Source organism: Oncorhynchus kisutch, linkage group LG23 (assembly GCF_002021735.2).
Source record: "Oncorhynchus kisutch isolate 150728-3 linkage group LG23, Okis_V2, whole genome shotgun sequence".
NCBI classification, from domain to species: domain Eukaryota; kingdom Metazoa; phylum Chordata; class Actinopteri; order Salmoniformes; family Salmonidae; genus Oncorhynchus; species Oncorhynchus kisutch.
In genome coordinates, this window is record NC_034196.2 from 11135448 (window position 1) to 11154906 (window position 19459).

The 19459-nt window shown below is 43.0% G+C and overlaps 1 protein-coding gene across 2 annotated transcripts in view; it reads right to left on the reverse strand.

The window, feature by feature from the left end:
• Positions 1–5874: 5874 nt before the first annotated feature.
• Positions 5875–19459, reverse strand: part of myo5b (myosin VB) — a 77290-nt gene continuing 63705 nt past the window's right edge. For both annotated transcript variants that reach the window (XM_031802517.1, XM_020457359.2), the window contains exons 28-39: positions 16543–16788; positions 14330–14424; positions 12635–12833; positions 12334–12427; positions 12042–12191; positions 11606–11757; positions 11354–11443; positions 10947–11097; positions 10248–10542; positions 9754–9928; positions 9520–9600; positions 5875–9409 (exon numbers count right to left, since the gene is read on the reverse strand). In XM_031802517.1, the coding sequence (XP_031658377.1) occupies positions 9257–9409; positions 9520–9600; positions 9754–9928; positions 10248–10542; positions 10947–11097; positions 11354–11443; positions 11606–11757; positions 12042–12191; positions 12334–12427; positions 12635–12833; positions 14330–14424; positions 16543–16788 (1881 nt within the window). In that variant the 3' untranslated portion in view covers positions 5875–9256. The remainder of the gene's footprint in view (positions 9410–9519; positions 9601–9753; positions 9929–10247; positions 10543–10946; positions 11098–11353; positions 11444–11605; positions 11758–12041; positions 12192–12333; positions 12428–12634; positions 12834–14329; positions 14425–16542; positions 16789–19459) is intronic.

The window sequence follows — 19459 nt, forward strand, 5'->3', positions numbered from 1 at the left end:
ATTGCCAAGAAACTGAAGATCTCGTACAACGCTGTGTACTACTCACTTCACAGAACAGCGCAAACTGGCTCTAACCAGAATAGAACGAGTAGGAGGCCACGGTGCACAACTGAGCAAGAGGACAAGTACATTAGAGTGCCTAGTTTGAGAAACGGACGCCTCACAAGTCCTCAGCTATCAGCGTCATTAAATAGTACCTGCAAAACACCGGTCTCAACGTCAACAGCATCCCGGAGTCGCCTCTTCACTAAGGGACCCCAAACTTTTGAATGGTAGTGTACATTGTATTGTTGTATGGATACTCATCCAATATTCAGGTTATATTCTTCTGCTATTGATGGGCTAATCCTAACTTCAAGATTCAAGAAACTACAAGATTTGTATTATCATTGTTTTTTATTTTCTTGTAATGTAGTGAAGTAAAAGTAGTTAAAAATAGAAATAATATAGTACCGATACCACAAAAAAACTTACTTAAGTAGCATTTCAAATTATTTTTACTTGAGTTCTTTACACCACTGGACACACGCATAAACACGCACTCTACACACACGTACATTGTATTATTGTTGTATGATGGTATTATACATGTTGTATTGTAGATATGTAGTGGTGTAATAATGTTATATGATGTGCTGTTTTATCTTTTGTGTGATGTAAGTGCTTTAATGTGTTTGGATACCCTTAGCAGCAGCTAATGGGGATCCCTAATAAATAAATAAAATACCTAATGTGTTTATCAGGATTTAACATTAGAGAGAATAACATAACCTAGATCTGAAGGATTGGAGGGAAGGTGATGGATCTGTGTGTGTTTACTGGTACCTGCGGGTGCCCGTGGGTGGAAGGTAGATGTTGGTGTGAGCGAATGCGTCTGTGGGTGGCAGCTGTGGTTCTGATGCTGAGTTTGATGTAGAAGAAAGATTTAAAAAATATGTAGGGGAAGGGGAAGAATCCTATTCCTCTCTACACTCACTGGCTTTTGCACTGTTTACATTGAGGGGCCACATCTTACAAGAGATTACAAAGCAGGATCAAGGAGTTGGCCAGCTAACTTGCCTAAATATTCAGAAATAACTGTTTTTGAAAGATAAGATTGAAATAGGCATGGTCTAATTGACTCAACCACCACAAACACATACAGTGGGGAGAACACGTATTTGATAACCTGCAAAATCGGCCATGTTTCCTACTTACAAAGCATGTAGAGGTCTGTAATTTGTATCATAGGTACACTTCAACTGTGAGAGACAGAATCTAAAACAAAAATCCAGAAAATCACATTGTATGATTTTTAAGTAATTAATTTGCATTTTATTGCATGACATTAGTATTTGATACATCAGAAGACCCAGCCACGACCCATCTTCAATGCTCTTACTGAGGGAAGGAGGTTGTTGGCCAAGATCTCGCGATACATGGCCCCATCCATCCTCCCCTCAATACGGTGCAGTCGTCCTGTCCCCTTTGCAGAAAAGCATCCCCAAAGAATGATGTTTCCACCTCCATGCTTCATGGTTGGGATGGTGTTCTTGGGGTTGTACTCATCCTTCTTCTTCCTCCAAACCCAGCAAGTGGAGTTAAGACCAAAAAGCTCTATTTTTGTCTCATCAGACCACATGAGCTTCTCCCATTCCTCCTCTGGATCATCCAGATGGTCATTGGCAAACTTCAGACGGGCCTGGACATGCGCTGGCTTGAGCAGGGGGACCTTGCGTGCGTTGCAGGATTTTAATCCATGACAGCGTAGTGTGTTACTAATGGTTTTCTTTGAGACTGTGGTCCCAGCTCTCTTCAGGTCATTGACCAGGTCCTGCCGTGTAGTTCTGGGCTGATCCCTCACCTTCCTCATGATCATTGATGCCCCACGAGGTGAGATCTTGCATGGAGCCCCAGACCCAGGGTGATTGACCGTCATCTTGAACTTCTTCCATTTTCTAATAATTGCGCCAACAGTTGTTGCCTTCTCACCAAGCTGCTTGCCTGTTGTCCTGTAGCCCATCCCAGCCTTGTGCAGGTCTACAATTTTAACCCTGATGTCCTTACACAGCTCTCTGGTCTTGGCCATTGTGGAGAGGTTGGAGTCTGTTTGATTGAGTGTGTGGACAGGTGTCTTTTATACAGGTAACGAGTTCAAACAGGTGCAGTTAATACAGGTAATGAGTGGAGAACAGGAGGGCTTCTTAAAGAAAAACTAACAGGTCTGTGAGAGCTGGAATTCTTACTGGTTGGTAGGTGATCAAATACTTCTGTCATGCAAATTAATTACTTAAAAATCATACAATGTGATTTTTTGGATTTTTGTTTTAGATTCTGTCTCTCACGGTTGAAGTGTACCTATGATAAAAATTACAGACCTCTACATGCTTTGTAAGTAGGAAAACCTGCAAAATCGGCAGTGTATCAAATACTTGTTCTCCCCACTGTAGCTGTTTATCAAAGCCTGTGATTGCCTGTGTTACACTGATACCTGCATTAGGGAAGGGGAGATGGTTATGAGAAGGGTCAAAGGTTAGTTAACACTTGCCTAGCAGCACACCATTCTCTACAATGCGTCGTAAAAGCCTGGTTGGTACACATCTGATTCTACGGAGTTCTGAGGAACCAACCAGCCTGCCCCGCCTCGCCTGAAACCACAAGCTGGCGGCATTATCTCTACACTCATCTCACAAACATCATCTGCTGTGGTTTTATACCACATGGTTTTCTGGAGCTCCACAAGGCCTGGGGAACTGTTCTCTCGTCTGTTTTGTAGTCTCTCGGGGGTGTCTAAATCCTCATCCTTTGACTGAGTGTAGAGACTACTTAGTGCTTGTGGGTAAAGGATGATGCATGGTCCCTGTGTGCTGGTGAAAAGAGTCTTTAGTAATGTATTGAAAAGCAACCGCAAAAACCTACAAAATATATCACATAATTAAAGAGCAACTGTCCCTAAAAAGCTACTTTTCATTTTGAAAATGAAACATTTATTCTTGTGTAAAAATTGACTACAATGTGTAAATAGGATAATTTTTGTCATAAAGTCAACCTCGTCCATAACTGAGATTTGATATGATAAAAGGGTATGTTACTGAATGAAGGGTACCGTAACAGTTTTTCTTGGGTTGGGTTTATTTTAATCCTGCTCAGATGCCCACAGCTGGCAGCACCCAAGTAGTCATACATTTGAAGCGCAGCAGCATTGGACTCGATTGTAATGCCCATGGTCAATTTGGTTGTACATTCAACATCCCTACGGGGCAAGTTAGGCCCCATCAGTAAAGGATGTACAAGGAACAATATATTAAAAGGTCAATAGCTCCAAATTTCAATGACTTAACCTCAAACCAACTAAATTGTAGAAATTCATTTAAATATTTAAAGCATTTAAGACAACTAATAGATGTGCAACATTAAAATATTGTCTCATTTACATTGTGTAATTTTATTGACAGTCCCAAACTAGCCTCAGATATCGTATATCCAAAGTCAAACCAATTTTGCCAGTGCACACCAGCCGGCTGAAGCTAATTGGTTAAATGATTTGGCTAAGTTTTCCCACCTGCAAACACACACAGGATACACCCACATCAAACCACACACCGAAACCGACTCACTTTGAATTCAGTATGAATTCAGCATTTCTTAATTAAACAAATCTAAAACAAGGTCAAATCAGGAAGTGCAGTCGACCTTTAAAGATGCACTCCAGGATCTTAAGCACAACAAATCTGTAACATCATATGAATATAAATATATACAGTATATATTTTTTAGCCTGACGTAGCATATCATAAGAAATGGATGACATGGGACACAAAAAACAGGGACCACTATTGACTCATGAGCAGCACTTTCAGAACTACTGGCTGAAATTATACAAAAGTTTGAGAGTGCATCTTTAACCAAACACAATTAAAACATCCCCATCAAGCATGTAAACAGATTCGGTAAAGTGCTGCTTTAAGCCACCTCTGACCTCAACCTTCAGATATATCCTCCACCTCCACTATGAAGGCACTCTGAGCTCATACTACTATTGTTTGGCTCATTTCCAGTGAAGCCACACCAATATAAGCAACTCTTTGAACCTATGTCTGTGGCAGCCACATGAATCTCTCCGCTGCACAGCAACTCCGAGAGCTTCCTGCTTCCTTTTGCTTGTTTCTCTAACCAAGGTTGCACTCAACATCAACAAACTGTTTTGCAATATTCTGAAACAAAGGTAGACCTGGTTGCAGAGGTAACTTAGTGTTTTTGCCTATAAAACTCAACTGAATGACTTTCACCTGCATATCTTTTGACTAATTGGTCAAGAAATCCACCTCCTTATGTCACTCTGTAATTGTGTTCAACATTCACAAATGTAGAGTGGATGTTGTCATCTCACAATGTCTCAAGTCTGTTCTAATCATACAGCTTAGTGTTTTTGGTGCAGGCGGAGGCAGAGATACTGAGTCATCCTCGGAGTCAAAGATGAACCATAGAGGCCCATTTGACAACACGTTTGTGTGACACACTTTCATTGATGTAAACCTACCAAAACCTGCTTTAACCCAGAAAGCTGTCATTTGTAATAAGACTAGCAGACAATAGAGATGTTTTTGGTGGTTATGTCAATGGAGGTTAACCTGTCTACGTCAGCCTTACTGTCAAACTGAACATAACGTGGCCTGGTGTGTTCTGGAGCACATGTACGATGTACAGTTGCCAGCATGGGTTTGAATCAGACCCACTGTTCTGTCAGCATTCCCTCTCCTGCCTTTAATTAAACAGACAGATTTTGATGGGGATTTTTGTGTTATGTTAATTCATTTCCACAGGGCCACAGAAATTGTAGAAGGGTTAACCTCTATCGTTCTCAATCCAATAAACATACAAATATATTTAAAAACAAAACATACCAAACAGCCATGCAACACTACCTATCATTTCCTCGCTGATTAGCCTGTTCTGAGAGCAGAGTTACTACCCACCTGAGAGACTGAAGTTAACCACGGACACGGAGCTAGACAGCCACAGTGATAGCTGCTTAGCTATAGACACAACCGGTCTGCCACCACGTTGAGACACTTTCACACATCAGCTCTGTCCGTGTATTGGTGTTTGTGTGAAATGAAGGTGTCTGTGTGAGAGGAAGAAGGGGAGACTGCCATTCCACCAATACCCACAGACACCAAGTGGTTGCAGGGCTGTAGTTGTGTTATTACAAAAGAGTTAAGCAAGTTACTCTTAACTAATAGCCTTGAGTAGTTTAAAACATTCCCCAGGGCAATCCCACACAGCAGATAATGTATGCAATTCTGTAATCACATCTGAAAAGTTTTTTTGATAGTGAACAGGCTTTGGTTTTTCCATTTATGTTTTGAGGTTGGACTTTGCACATATAGCTATAACCGATTGATGTCACCTCATTAGTCAGTATGCGTACACCAGTGCTGATTTGTCATCTCATTAAGTGTTTCATCTGTGCTGGCACAGCTGATATTTAAGAGTGGCTGGCCCAGTACTCCGGTTGTCTTGAGAGATGTGGAGGGTCAACACCTTTAGTTGGCTCTCCAAATTGGATTTCTAGAAAAACATTCCTTTGTCTGATTTTGTTTTGCTCCACTTTTTTGGTTTACGTCCTGGTGGGGGTTTTAATTTTGTTTTCCTGTTCTTGGGCAAATTTAGTGGGTTCTCATGGTGGGTGTCTTTTTGGTTCCAGTTGTTGTTGCTAGTTAACTTACCATGGACACCCCCACGGGTTTCGTTCAGAACCCCTCCTAAAACCCCACGTTTCCTTTTGGCTGTTGTCAGTGACTTTGTTCGATCCTCCTTCTGATTGAGCAACATTATTTGGTTTTCTTGCTGGGCAACGTAACAGTAGTAAACCACAATTCACAACACAAAATATAAATTGAACATTTTATTGAATTTTTACAACATTTTTTTCAAAGAAAGATTGTGAGGTTACATTTTGTTCAAACTGAGTCAATACACTATTTTACCCCCCCCCCCAATGACTAAATACATTTCCTAATTATACAGATATAAGATGGAAAACCCTGACCCTGACCATACAAAACATTGTCATATGCATTTGCTTATCATTTACTCATCCACAAAACCAGATCATTGTGGGCTTTCAATGCTTCATCTAAAATAATTCACAATCCTTGATCATTCAATGAGATGTTGGCAGAATAAATGTGTCCATGTCACCAAATTCATATTGTGCAACATGTACTAATCTGCATTACAATCAAACACACTTCTATAAAGTCCACATCAAGATTCAACTTTAGGACAAGACCACTGCTTTAGAAAGAGCTTCAATTAAGGACAACACATCAATCAATGTATGAACGCTGACATCCATACTCTAAATCACACACCAGGGCCTCGACCCCAGTTCAATTTCATCAATGATTTTACCCAATAAATTACCGGGAGTTTATATATAGAGTGTGCGACTCTATTTTTATATCGATGAACATTACGACATTGTTAAATGTATGCATTGTTCGTGTTTTCTAACTGTTATTATGGCACACAGGGCCCATAGACTGAAGGCCTCTCTGGGGATGTGGCCCCTGTGAAATATTTTCTGTGTATAGCCTCATGATATAATGGATATGATCGTAAGTTATGACATAAAGAGGAATGCAGTGAAAAATACTGAACTTCCAGTCTTAACATAAGCAATATCAAGTTCTTTACAAGTGAGAGTAGCAGAAAGGATGTTATAGGAACCTGCATCTGAAACTCTGCTATAATGGCACAAAATCGACAGAAGACCAAGTTATATAACCACACTACAAAACATACAACGGAAATAGGAATGACACTCAAAATGAGTGAGTAGTAGTGTTAGAAAAAACCTGCTCCCTTTATCATAAACTCTCAACAGTAATAAAAAAAGAACTAAAAATAAACACATGAACATATTCCAAACAAAATACAAGCACAAGGTGAATCAAAGATGGTCCTGTACATGTTAGTGGCATCATTAGTAGCTAGAGACCTTTCCCCACACAGGCTTTGTTCTAGTAAAAGCTGCTCTGATATCTCTGAACGTGATTTGAAGACGAGCTTAAAACTTCAGAGGCCCAACAACAGTATGTGTTTTCTATCCAATAGGAATAGCTGGTGCGGAAACAGTGGAGTTGCAGACACGATCTGTTATTTATTACTTCAGTTTCATGGAGCTTATACGCTCGCAGTCTTAACTTTGAGATACAGTGCTCTCCATGTATCGTCATGAAGTTACTTTGACCTTCCACGTGCTCTCTGCTTCACAACTGTGGCAGCAGTCCAAGGTAACGGCAACAAATCAGACAAATGCCGCTTTCGATGACTTGGGCTCAAAATGTAGTCATTATTGGAAGTCAGGTTTCATTCTTCCTCTCTCATCAGTAGTCTTTGATAGCTGTGTGGCTCTTCTCATTCCCAACCAATGTCACTTCTAATTTTCTCCCTTTTCACTTACTAATGAACAATCTCTCACTTCCACTTAACCTTTAACCCTTTACACTCGTACCAGTATGCGCGGTTGGCATATTTGGACACTGATAAGCGCCTAAATTGGAATGCAGTGGATGTACAGTAGCATGCTATACATTACGTCAGAGCTCTGGCTCTGCGCTTCACAGCTCTGTAGGATTTTGACTGACAGCCGTTCTGAACTTGAGCACCGCATGCAACAAGAGGTTGACCCCATCCCTCCTGCTAATTGGGAAACTTTAGCAAAACGTTTCGTTGTCCGAGTGAGGGAAACCAGTTAGTCCTCTCATTCAAACCCTTGTCGTTTGTTATTATGTTGCACCTACCCCACATTTTCCAGGGAATATTCTCATGTTACTGAATGTATCCAGAGTATTTTCAGATTTCGTTATCAACAAATGCGGCAAAATGTACAGTAAATGTAAAATGCACATCCAATCGACAGTGTAATGTTTGGATTCAGTCTTAGTGTGTCAGATTGTGTCTTCAATTTTGGTCTAATAATTTCCCCATAATATCCAAACTGTTCCCTTTCAATTGCTACCATGCTTATGCATATGCTTTCCATATGTCTTCTGTGAGAAACATTTCAATTTAGCCCTATCCATATGCCAATTCCCACAAGTGTAAAGGGTTAATCCCCCTGTCCTGCAGCAGACCTAGCATGGCCCCAGATCTGTTTGTGCAGTCTTGCCAACTCCTGCCAGTCATTGTCATGCCATGCAGGAGTTGGCAAGACCGCACAAACAGATTTGAAACCAGGCTAAGTCTGTCCTCTCCAGTCCCATTTTCAAGTGCTCTCTCGCCCATCTCTACTCAACCCTAGTCTTCACAAACACATGGATCTACCCCACTTACATAAAGCTTGCCTTCACTTCTCCTGATTCAGAGATCATATGGGTTCAATTCATTTGAATTGAATTCAGCGTAAAAACAACAACTAATCTCTCTGTTGAGAGATTTGTTGAGCGCTTCAGACTTCCTGGACCATAGCGTGTAGTAGGAGATGGTGTGACGGTGTGCTCTGATCTGAACACAGAAGAGATACGGCTCTTATATAAGATCAAAACTCGAGCCTCAGTGAGAGAAGGGCTCTGAAGACTGAGGATTCCTCAAGGCAGAGGAAGGATCGAGAGCAGCAGAGCCACAGTGCTGCGTGTAAGACTGAGTCACAAACAGAGCCACTGCAATGCAGGGGTGCTCCCGAGTCTGATCTGTTGTCCATTGACAGGGTGTAGAGACGAGTGAGGCTACAATTAACTCATCATGAGGAAGCCAGACTGACACGGTAGACCACTGCCTACTGTACAATAAATAAAACAGGACACCGAATGCTTGGCGGAGTGGCTAACTGGGAATCAATACCTTGTCAATGGAAGTGGGAGCACACATTTACACAGATTCAATTCATCTTTAAGAGGAATGTATTTACAGTCGGCTTACCATAGAGAGACGACTTACAGCGAATGAAAATAAATTTGACTGTATGGGACAGAACTGAGGAAGCACAGCATCTCGATAGCCCACTGTAGAAGACGCCAAATAGAGGAAGCAGTTGTGGACAGCTATAAAGAACGACTTGACACATTCTGCTGGATTTACACAGACAGAAGCTTGACAGCATCCATTGTTGGTCAGCTGGAAGGTTCTTTTGCCTTCCATTGAGTGCTGTAGACTTGGTGCCCTCTGCTGTTTAGCAGAGCAACTGAAAGCTACCCAGGTTAGAGGGAGCTCCGTTGGGCTCTGCTTCTCCTTGCTAAGAACCAGGCCTGTGGTAGGCCTCGCTGAAGCCTCAGACTCGAGTGAGGAAGTGTAGGCTGAGGTTGGCAGGGATGTGAAGGGTCTCCAGGCTGAGGGCTGAGGGGGTATAGGGGAACAGGACAGGGAAGGTGTGCTTGGTGTCCACCAGGAGAATTGGGACATCGTTCCTCTCCTGCAGACGATTCTGAGGACAAGATAATAAATAAAAAAACATGAATAAATGACATGGAAAATAGATTATATTAGACTGGAAGGGGTTTCAATCACTCATTATAACAGACGGAGAGTTGTTACCTGGATGTTTCTGATGAAGGACACAGTGACTCTTTCCTCAAACTCGTTGAGCGGGGTGTAGAGGTTGAGGATTTTCACAATCTGTATGACCAATAGGACACTGGTTAGTATATGAAGACACGTCACTCTTCCTGTGAACTTTGAGACGGAGTTGTGAGGGGCGTTCCGGTGCTCAAGGATTGGTGATGTTTAACAGGCTCGTAACAGGTTTCTGTAACAGGTGTATGAGTGTACCTGTTGCATGGTGAGAGCGGTACACAGTGAGCAGATGGCCTCGGCGTCCTGGGACGTCTTCTTCTTGACCTGAAGCAGCTGGGCGGCCTGGATGACGGGCTCCATGTTAATCACCGCCCCGCTCTGGTGGAGGTTCTTCCCCCGAAGCCACTCCTCCATCTGACTGATGTTGTACCTGACCAATCCCAGTGAAAGACACTTAGTAGTACAGACCCACCTCTTCAGTGACGGGTCATAAATTAAACCCTTATGCTACTTTCTCTCTCTAACAGTACCGAGTGCTCCTTTTAGCTATACTGTATGTAGCATTAAGGGCCTTTTCCTGGTCAGTCCCTAGTAACATATAATATCCCCAGCATGGTTCTGTATGTGTGTAATATATATATATATATATATATATATATATATATATATATATATATATATATATATATATATATATATATATATATACATATACACACACACACACACACATAAATAAACAAACATACCGGAGCTGCATGCCAGTGCTCCAGGAGCAGACGTCTTTCCTGAGCAGCAGGTTGTTGAGGGTGACAGCGTTGATGCTGTAGAACAGCTGCCGGATCACCTGGCCTGCTATCTCTGGGTCCAGGCCGTGCTCGCCCATCACCCCGTGGAACTGGCCCAGCTGTCTGATCAGGGCCTCTAGGGTGTAGCTCCCTGGGCCCTCCTCGTCCTTGTCCATGCTGGAGGAGCGGTTCCTGTAACCCATGGGCTTCACTCCCGCAAGGCTGGGGATAGACTCACTCTCCAACATGGCCGACACTGCCCAGTTGAAGGGAGGAGATATGAATGAATGAACATTGCGTTAACTATCTATAGGTTTAATTGGTTCACTTTTCTTCTTTTAGGAAACCTAAGTACTGAACTAAACATTCAGCTGTGGAAAATATAGATCAGTATAATAAGGGGTTTAAAACACACACACACACACATACATACATACATACATACATACATACATACATACATACATACATACATACATACATACATACATACATACATACATACATACATACATACATACATACATACATACATATGTCAAAACAAAACAGCGGTACAATCAACCCAGAATGAAGAAACGGTTGGTCAATTTCCAAGTCCATTGTCTCCAACTTCTGGACCATACAGTTCTTGCCCACCAAGCTGCCCCAGCACCTCACCAATCATGGGCTGCATCACATGCTCTGCCACCTTGACGAGCTGCTGGTAGATCTGGATGGAGAGGTCACTCAGCACCTGGCGGTACTCTGCCAGGTCAAAGTTCTTCAGACAGTGCTCATTCTGCTTGGCCGTGTTCTGAGTCATAAACGCCTGGGAAAACAGCAAGAAAGGAATGAGAGTCGTAAAGAGCTACGATTTGTAGAGTAGGTTAAAGCAAGTGTATGTCAGTCTGCACATCTGTAAAATGCATCGTGCATGGAGAGGAATCAAGGAGCCGTCAGACTGTCTAAATGTCAGACAATCTACCCCTTATTTCAACCAGCTAAAGTACTGAGCATCCTTTCTAGCATCTCGTCACAGTTCATAATAAGCAGAATGATCTCTGATCGTTCAAAGTAAGGCTCACCTCATCTCCACTGTACTGCTTGAGACAGTGCAGCAGACGGCTCGTGTTGGCCAGCCAGAAGGAGGTCATCTCAAAGTCATCATTGTTTTTCTGCAGAGGCATTGCAAAATGAAAAGAATGTTCAAATACCAGTCGCTGTACTCTATTCTGACCGAGCGTTCCTCGCAACTTACTTCCAAAGACTGTGCACCGCATTAAAGTATGTGAGTGAAGTCTCCATCTGTATGCGGGAATACAACTCTGTATCTGTACCTTGAGGACCTTCTTAATGGCGTTGATGGTGGAGGTGAGCAGAGAGTGGACCTTCTGGTCATCGTTGATGTAGTCCGCATGGCGGATGCACATGAAGAGGATGTAGGCAGGTAGGCAGGGCACTGTTGCTGATACAGCGTGGGGCTTCATGTCTGGAACACCAAACAGCACATCTTAGTTATTACAATAACACTGTTATCACAATAACTTTACATTAACAATGCATTACAATAAGTTATTCCAATGACATTACATTACAGTGACATTCCATTTCTATAACAGAGAGTGATGTGTCCTGGAACAGGTTCCTCCACTAATTTCAGTAGTCATCGTGTGGATTTGAGAATGTAGTGATACGCTCTGGACTTGACAGGTGTTTGTACTTGGGATGCTGTCATATTGTGTGATGAGCCGACTTTCTGCCGCCACGTCATACCGGTGATGAGCGTTTTGACCAGCAGGGCCTCGTCCTCTTTGTAGTACTCCAGCATGCCCTCAAAGTCCTTCTCTCTGCGCTGGACAGTCACCTGACGGGTCATCTCTGGTTTGGCCGTGGTGGACTGAGATGCTGCTGCAGTCACGGACACTGGACAGAGCAGAGGACAAAGTGGTCACTGATACCGCAACAACCATCATACAGTATGTCCCTTTTTTGCCCTTCACTACAGCTTAGTGAGACCAATAAATGAATAGGCTACAGAATTTATTAGGAGCTCCAGGTCTCTCACCTTCCAGCTCCTGTACTTTCTTCATGTAGATCCTCAGCTGCTTCTTCAGCTTCCTCTCGTTCTTCTCCAGTTTCTCCACAAGCTCTTTTAAGTCCTATAGTAACAAAAACATTCAAGATGGTCAACTCTACACTAACTAACTTTCAGAGCTCTGGGCTGTTCCATTCCAATAGGTGCCCCTGGGCCTGTATTCACAAAGAGTCTCAGAGTAGGACTGCTGATACAGGATCAGTTTTGCCTTTTGGATCATAATAGTATGGTTGAGAGTCCTAGAGCAGCACCCTGGTTGCAGTGTTCTCACCAGGTTGTCATTGGTGAGGCGGGTGATCTCCTGCTGGACGCTGTACTCCACCTGGGCCTCAGGGGACAGAGACATGGTGTGGTTTAGCATCTCCTGCTTCTTCTCTATGTCGTCCCTTAGCAGCTCAATCTGGGTGCGGAACGCCTCCAGCTCATCCTCGTGCTTCCTGGCCTGAGACTGGAGCTGGGCCTCCAACAGCCTGGGGGAAAGGAGGAGAGGGGGAGACAGGAAGAAGGAGGAGAGAGGGGATGGTTACAATAAGCCCAAAGCTGACTGAACCTTCCCAAACGTCTAACTTGTAGCATTGCGGTACCATAGTGTGGAGACTTACTGTATTAAGTATGGTTTTATAGCTCATTAACTCGCATCTTAACCCCCACAGTTTGTGCCTCTTTTAGGCATAGGAACAGGGGAGAGGATAAAACAGGAAGGCAGTAAGTAGAGAAGGAAAGCAGAAGATAACCTGGCCACTTGCTTTAGACCCTGGTATGCCAGGCCCAGCTCGCCATCTTCATTCAAATAACCCCAGTCAGAAGCTTTGCTGCCGGCGGCAAGCCAGGAGAGATAGAGATAGCGAGACGGAGAGATAGAGGAAAAGAGAGAGATGGCAAGAAGAAAGGAGTGACAGGAGGAAGTGAAACAAAAATGGACAGGAGAAAACAGAACAGAGCAATAGGAGTTAGCACCACAGAGAGGTAGAGCAGAACCAGAGATTCTCCAGTTACAATCCTATAGCTGACATAGGAACAAGCTCTCACACAACAGACAGATAGACAGACACTAACATCACCCTTTTAAAACCCGATCACGATGAGAGAGAGTCGTTATATCAGCATCTGCCTCTCATTACTGCCATCTATCTGCATTCTGCCATAATGAGGACGTCTAACAAATACCTCCGGGTCTCCGGGTTCAAAGGTTCTGCTCTGCAGACACAACAGAGGTGTTCAAATCACCCTGGCATTTTGTCTAGGTCTCTCAAACCGGGCCGGTACACAGAATGAAAGATATAAAAAAAAACAGGAATAGATCGCGGGTCAAAGGAAGATTGCTTTGGATCGAGATAAATCGGTGTGCTTCGAGTGGCTCATTATGAGCAGCACAAATGTCTTTCCTCCCTGGCAATCTGAGTGCCATCTAAGTCCCGTCACTCACTTACTGTCTGAGGGTTCTGTTATTGATGATGACAGAGGGCCATGAAGGTAGATGGCTCAGGAAGGATATTACTGTGTCCATTTCAATAGGGTGGAATCAAAAGCAGGGCAGTTTTCCATGAATATGTCATTATACCATCAAAGTGATTGGGACAGTTTAGATTAGAAAGGTGATCTGATGTTACCCTGAGAGTAATCTCCTGTGGTCTGTCACCCTGAGCATACGGTAGCTACACTGTGTATGTTGGACTAAGCGCCGGACATAGAAGTACAGTAGTGAAGGTCTCTAGACAATTTCTAGTTGGACAAAACAATAATAGCGCTGGCAACAGTTTGATGTAGTCACATGGAATGATAACCACCAGACACTTTCCTCATTTCACCCTGTCAATCCAGAAGTATAAATGTGATATTTACATTGAAAAACATTCTGTGCGCCAGTGGGTATGACAAAAAAAAAAGGGAAAAAGAGGCCATATTCGTCACAGGCCAGTGTGTATTCCATTACTGTACTTCCAATATAAAAGGTCAAGACACTTACTTCTTAGACTCACAGAGTCCATGATAGGACCTCAGAGCCTCCTCCTTGTCTATGGGCTTCTTGCTGTTGGTCCATTCAGGCAAATTATTGGTTTCCTATGGAGAGAGGGGGACATGAAGGTCAATTTATGATGCCATTGAAGAGGTAGTAAAACCCGTGGGACTGCTTTATAAGGTAATGACATTCATCCGACTTGTCTCTTTCCCTCTTTAGGTCAAAACTAGTCAGTGTTTAACACACTCATAAACCTGAGTCATAGGCCATATTATAGTAGAGCTGCCCTCAACATCCATATTACAGGCCAGCGCCTCTCTAATATCTGCATCTGAACTAATCAGCTTCAACAGTTGGGAAAGGAAGAATCAGAGCGACAGGCCATCATCTCAGTGGAGTCATAATCACCACCCTTCTAAGGAGTATGACACGCAAGGCATATCCTCCACTAGCCTAGCAGGTGGGACTGGGAGAGTGCAGCTCAGGAGTGTCTGAAATATTACCTAGATGTGAGGGGGGGGGGGGAAGAGGTGTGAGGGGGTAGAAGTGGAAATGCCTAAGTGAATGAGAGCTGTCTGTTCTGCTGCCTCCCGCACACCATGCTCGCCCTCTCTGCTCTCCTGTCCTGATGCACTCCCTTCTCAAACCAAACGCCTGGCTACCCACGGTGTTTAACAGCAGTGGGGATCATATTCAGAACTCTTCAGGAGGACATAACTACAGGTGAATGCCGCGCTGGATTATTGCAGTTTAAGGGCTGATCTGTCAGACTGTCATTCTCAGTTCCAGTTGGAGGTCAGGCACGGAGGCCAGTCTCTCTCATATGTCTCATAATGAGACCTCTCCAGTTACATGCTTGTCTGCCTGTACCTCTGTCTAAATCCAACTGGAAACATTTGATTAAATATTCCAGTGTTTTGTTTGGGTAAGATACAGGTCACTGGAATCCATAACATACAGTGCAAGACTATCACGTGCTTTTCCATCACTGGCTGACTTGACTCAATCGCGCTGCATAATGATAATAATTCTGTTGACCTTCAACCCACATGAGTCACAAACAAGGAAAGTATATCAGCGATCCTTAAACGAACGTTCAGGTTACGGAATCCAAATGAGTTCTGTAGATCAAAAGGCTAGGTATTGTTTTTTTCCAGATTTGACCCTTGGGTAGGTTTTGGGGAATTATTAGATTACTTGGTAAATATTACTGCACTGTCGGGAACTAGAGGCACAAGCATTTCGCTACACTCGCAATAACATCTGCTAACCATGTGTATGTAACCAAAACATTTTGATTTGATTTATTTGTATGTTTTATGGTTGGACATAAGACTGTAAAAAACACCAGCAAATCAGCTCCAAGTAATTTACATTTTGTAAAGTATTCCCATGCAGAATAGAAAGATACTTCATGTGACCGTACACTCTTGTATACAAATGGAAGCAAGGTGTGAAATGATTATGTTTTAGTCAAATATATCGGTTTGTGCATCTTGCGGTCAATGTGCAGTCTACAAATGATTTGTAATTATGTTCCGGCACCCTGACCATCCACTCGAGAAGAAAAAAAATATGCCTGGGGCCAAGAGAACAGGCGCCTGCTAGATAATGTTTTTATATTGGCATAATTTCATATAGTGCTGTTGTGTGCATTGCGGTTGTGTATCGTTAGTTCTGCTATCGTTACTATATTAAGCTTAGACACGCCTCCCCATACTGTACCTGCCTTCCAGATGCAAAGCACCATCGAAGCTGTAGTAATCTCATCATTCTAACAAATGACTTCCTGGTTTGATAAAAGGCTATTTTATTGATTCTTTACTATAAATAAATATATATATATAAATATATGGGCAATTTGGATAACTAGGGCCACTAACAACTTGCTGTGAAGTCGTGGAGACAAGCTGTGGAACATTCTTTCAACCCTTGGCCTATAGCCCCAGTGGAAATCTGATTAACATAAAAACATTCCCATCAAAATCCATCTGCTTAAACTATAGATATGCGTGACATGCTGAGACTCATGAACATGGTGTTCTCTGTTTTGCCCTAGAACGCAAGCCTCACAAGACTAATTTGAAGGTCCTTGGTACCAGTTTAATGTGTAGATAACCTTTTGATTAATCAATAGGGCCATATAAACTGGACAATAAACACTTCCCATTGGACAAATTAAGCCATGTCAACTTTCAGCTCCCAGTTTGGTGACTTACAATGTGATTGGTTGTCTCCTTCTCTTTCTGCTGGGCTGCAGTGACAATCTGACTCCTGAGGATAAGGACCTCCTCCTTACGCACATCCAGCTCCTCATTGGCTGCCTTGAGCTGGCCCAGCAACAGGTTGTAGCCGTCCTGAAGCTCATTGGAGGAGCTGTTCTTGGAGGCGCGGTCAGCGATGGCCTTCCTCAGCTCGTTCAGGTCATTCTTCAGCTTCTTGTTCTCAGATTCCAGCTCCTGTCTCTGTGGAAAAACAAGGCCAAAGTTCAAAGAGATTTATCTGCAATTTAAAATTGAATTTTGGTAATCGTTGGTAATAACAGTAATGAAATGCCAAGGCTCAATGTAAGGAAGAACCCAAATAGTTGAATTAGCTGGCCAGTGTTATAGCACCACTAAATGTGAAGAATATGTCATACATTGTAAGTGATTATAATCCATCCGCTGTCTCATGTTGCACAGACAATGATCATTAAGGAGACATAAGTATTCCTGAAGCCTCTAACCATTTCCCCAGGACAGGCATGCAAAAGGTAGAGGGAAGGTGTAGGATATGGGATCAGACTTTATAACAGTATTGCTTCCGTCCCTCTCCTCGTCCCAACCTGGGCTTGAACCAGGGACCCTCTGGACACGTTGACAACAGTAACCCTTGAAGCACCGTTACCCATCGCTCCACAAAAGCCTCCTGTCTCAGTATTTATGCAGCAGTAGTTTGTGTCGGGGGGCTAGGGTCAGTCTGTTATATCTGGAGTATTTCTCCTGTCTTAGTCCAGTGTCTTGTGTGAATTTAAGTATGCTCTCTCTAATTCTCTCTTTCTCTCTCTTGGAGGACCTGAGCCCTAGGACCATGCCTCAGGACTACCTGGCATGATGACTCCTTGCTGTCCCCAGTTCACCTGGCCGTGCTGCTGCTCTAGTTTCAACTGTTCTGCCTGCAGATATGGAACCCTGACCTGTTCACCGGACGTGCTACATGTCCCAGACCTGCTGTTTTCAACTCTCTAGAGACAGCAGGAGCGGTAGAGATACTCTCAATGATCGGCTATGAAAAGCCAACTGGCATTTACTCCTGAGGTGCTGACTTGTTGCACCCTCGCCAACTATTGTGATTATTATTATTTGACCATGCTGGTTATTTATGAACATTTGAACATCTTGGCCATGTTCTGTAATAATCTCCCTAGAAAGGTTTTGGCCTTTGTAGGGAGTTTTTCCTAGCCACAATGCTTCTACACCTGCATTGCTTGCCGTTTGGGGTTTTACGCTGGGTTTCTGTACAGCACTTTGATATATAAGCTGATGTAAGAAGGGCTATATAAATACATTTGATTTGACATAAGTATTCAGACCCTTTACTCAGTACCTTGTTGAAGCACATTTGGCAATGATTACAGCCTCGGGTCTTCTTGGGTATGATGCTACAAGCTTGGCACACCTGTATTTGAGGAGTTTCTCCCATTCTTTTCTGCAGATCCTCTCAAGCTCGATCAGGTTGAGAGGAGAGCGTCGCTGCACAGCTATTTTCAGGTCTCTTCAGAGATGTTAGATCAGGTTCAAGTCCGGGCCACTCAAGGACATTGAGAGACTTGTCCTGAAGAAACTCCTGGTTTGTCTTGACTGTGTGCTTAGAGTTGTCTTGTTGGAAGGTTAACCTTTTTCATCAAGGCTCTCTCTGTACTCCGTTCATCTTTCCCTCAATCCTGACTAGTTCCAAAGTCCCTGCCGCTGAAAAACATCCCCTGATGATGCTGCCACCACCATGTTTCACCGTATGGATGGTGCCAGGTTTCCTCCAAACGTGACGCTTTGCATTCAGGAAAAATAGTTCAATCTTGGTTCCATCAGACCAAAGAATCTGGTTTCTCATGGTCTGAGAGTTCTTTCGGTGCCTTTTGGCAAACTCCAAGCGGGCTGTCATGTGCCTTTTACTGAGGAGTGGCTTCCGCCTGGCCACTCTACCATAAAGGCCTGATTGGTGCTGCAGAGATGGTTGTCCTTCTGGAAGGTTCTACCTTCTCCACAGAGGAACTCTGTCAGAGTACTCTGTCAGAGTTTTTGGCCACCTCTCTGACCAAGGCCCTTCTCCCCCGATTGCTCAGTTTGGCCCGGCGGACAGCTCTAGGAAGAGTCTTGGTGGTTCCAAATTTCTTCCATTTAAGAATGATAGAGGCCACTGTTTTCTTGGGGACCTTCAATGTTGCGGAAATGTTTTGGTACCCTTCCCCAGATCTATGCCTCGACATAATCCTGTCTCGGATCTCTACGGACAATTCCTTCAACCTCATAGCTTGGTTTTTGCTCTGACATGCACTGTCAACTGTGGGACATTATATAGACAGGTGTGTGCCTTTCCAAATCATGTACAATCAATTGAATTTACCACAGGTGGACTCCAATCTAGTCATAGAAACATCAAGGATGATCAGTGGAAACAGGATGCACCTGAACAAAATTTTGAGTGTCATAGCAAAGGGTCTGAATACTCATGCAAACAATGTAGCTTTTTTATCTGTAATACATTTGCAAACATTTTAAAAAATGTTTTCGCTTTGTCTTTATGGGGCATTGTGTGTTGATTGATGATTAAAAAAAAATATCACATTTAGAATAAGGCTGTAACATAACAAAATGTGGAAAAAGTCAAGGGGTCTGAATAGTTTCTGAATGCACTGTATATATTATTAGGTACTTTGTTTTATTAGTTGTAGTTGGAACTATTAGTAGTTGTACAACAACTGCCATATTCTTGTTACTAAGTATTGTTTGTTCATTTTCTTTCATTTGGACACTTGAAAATGGAATGGTGCATCTCAAGAGATTTCATCCTGCAAAATTTAAAATCAATAAATGAAGTTGGTTTTTGTACTCATCACAATAGTCCGTAAAGAGTTGGAGAATATAACGCTAATGC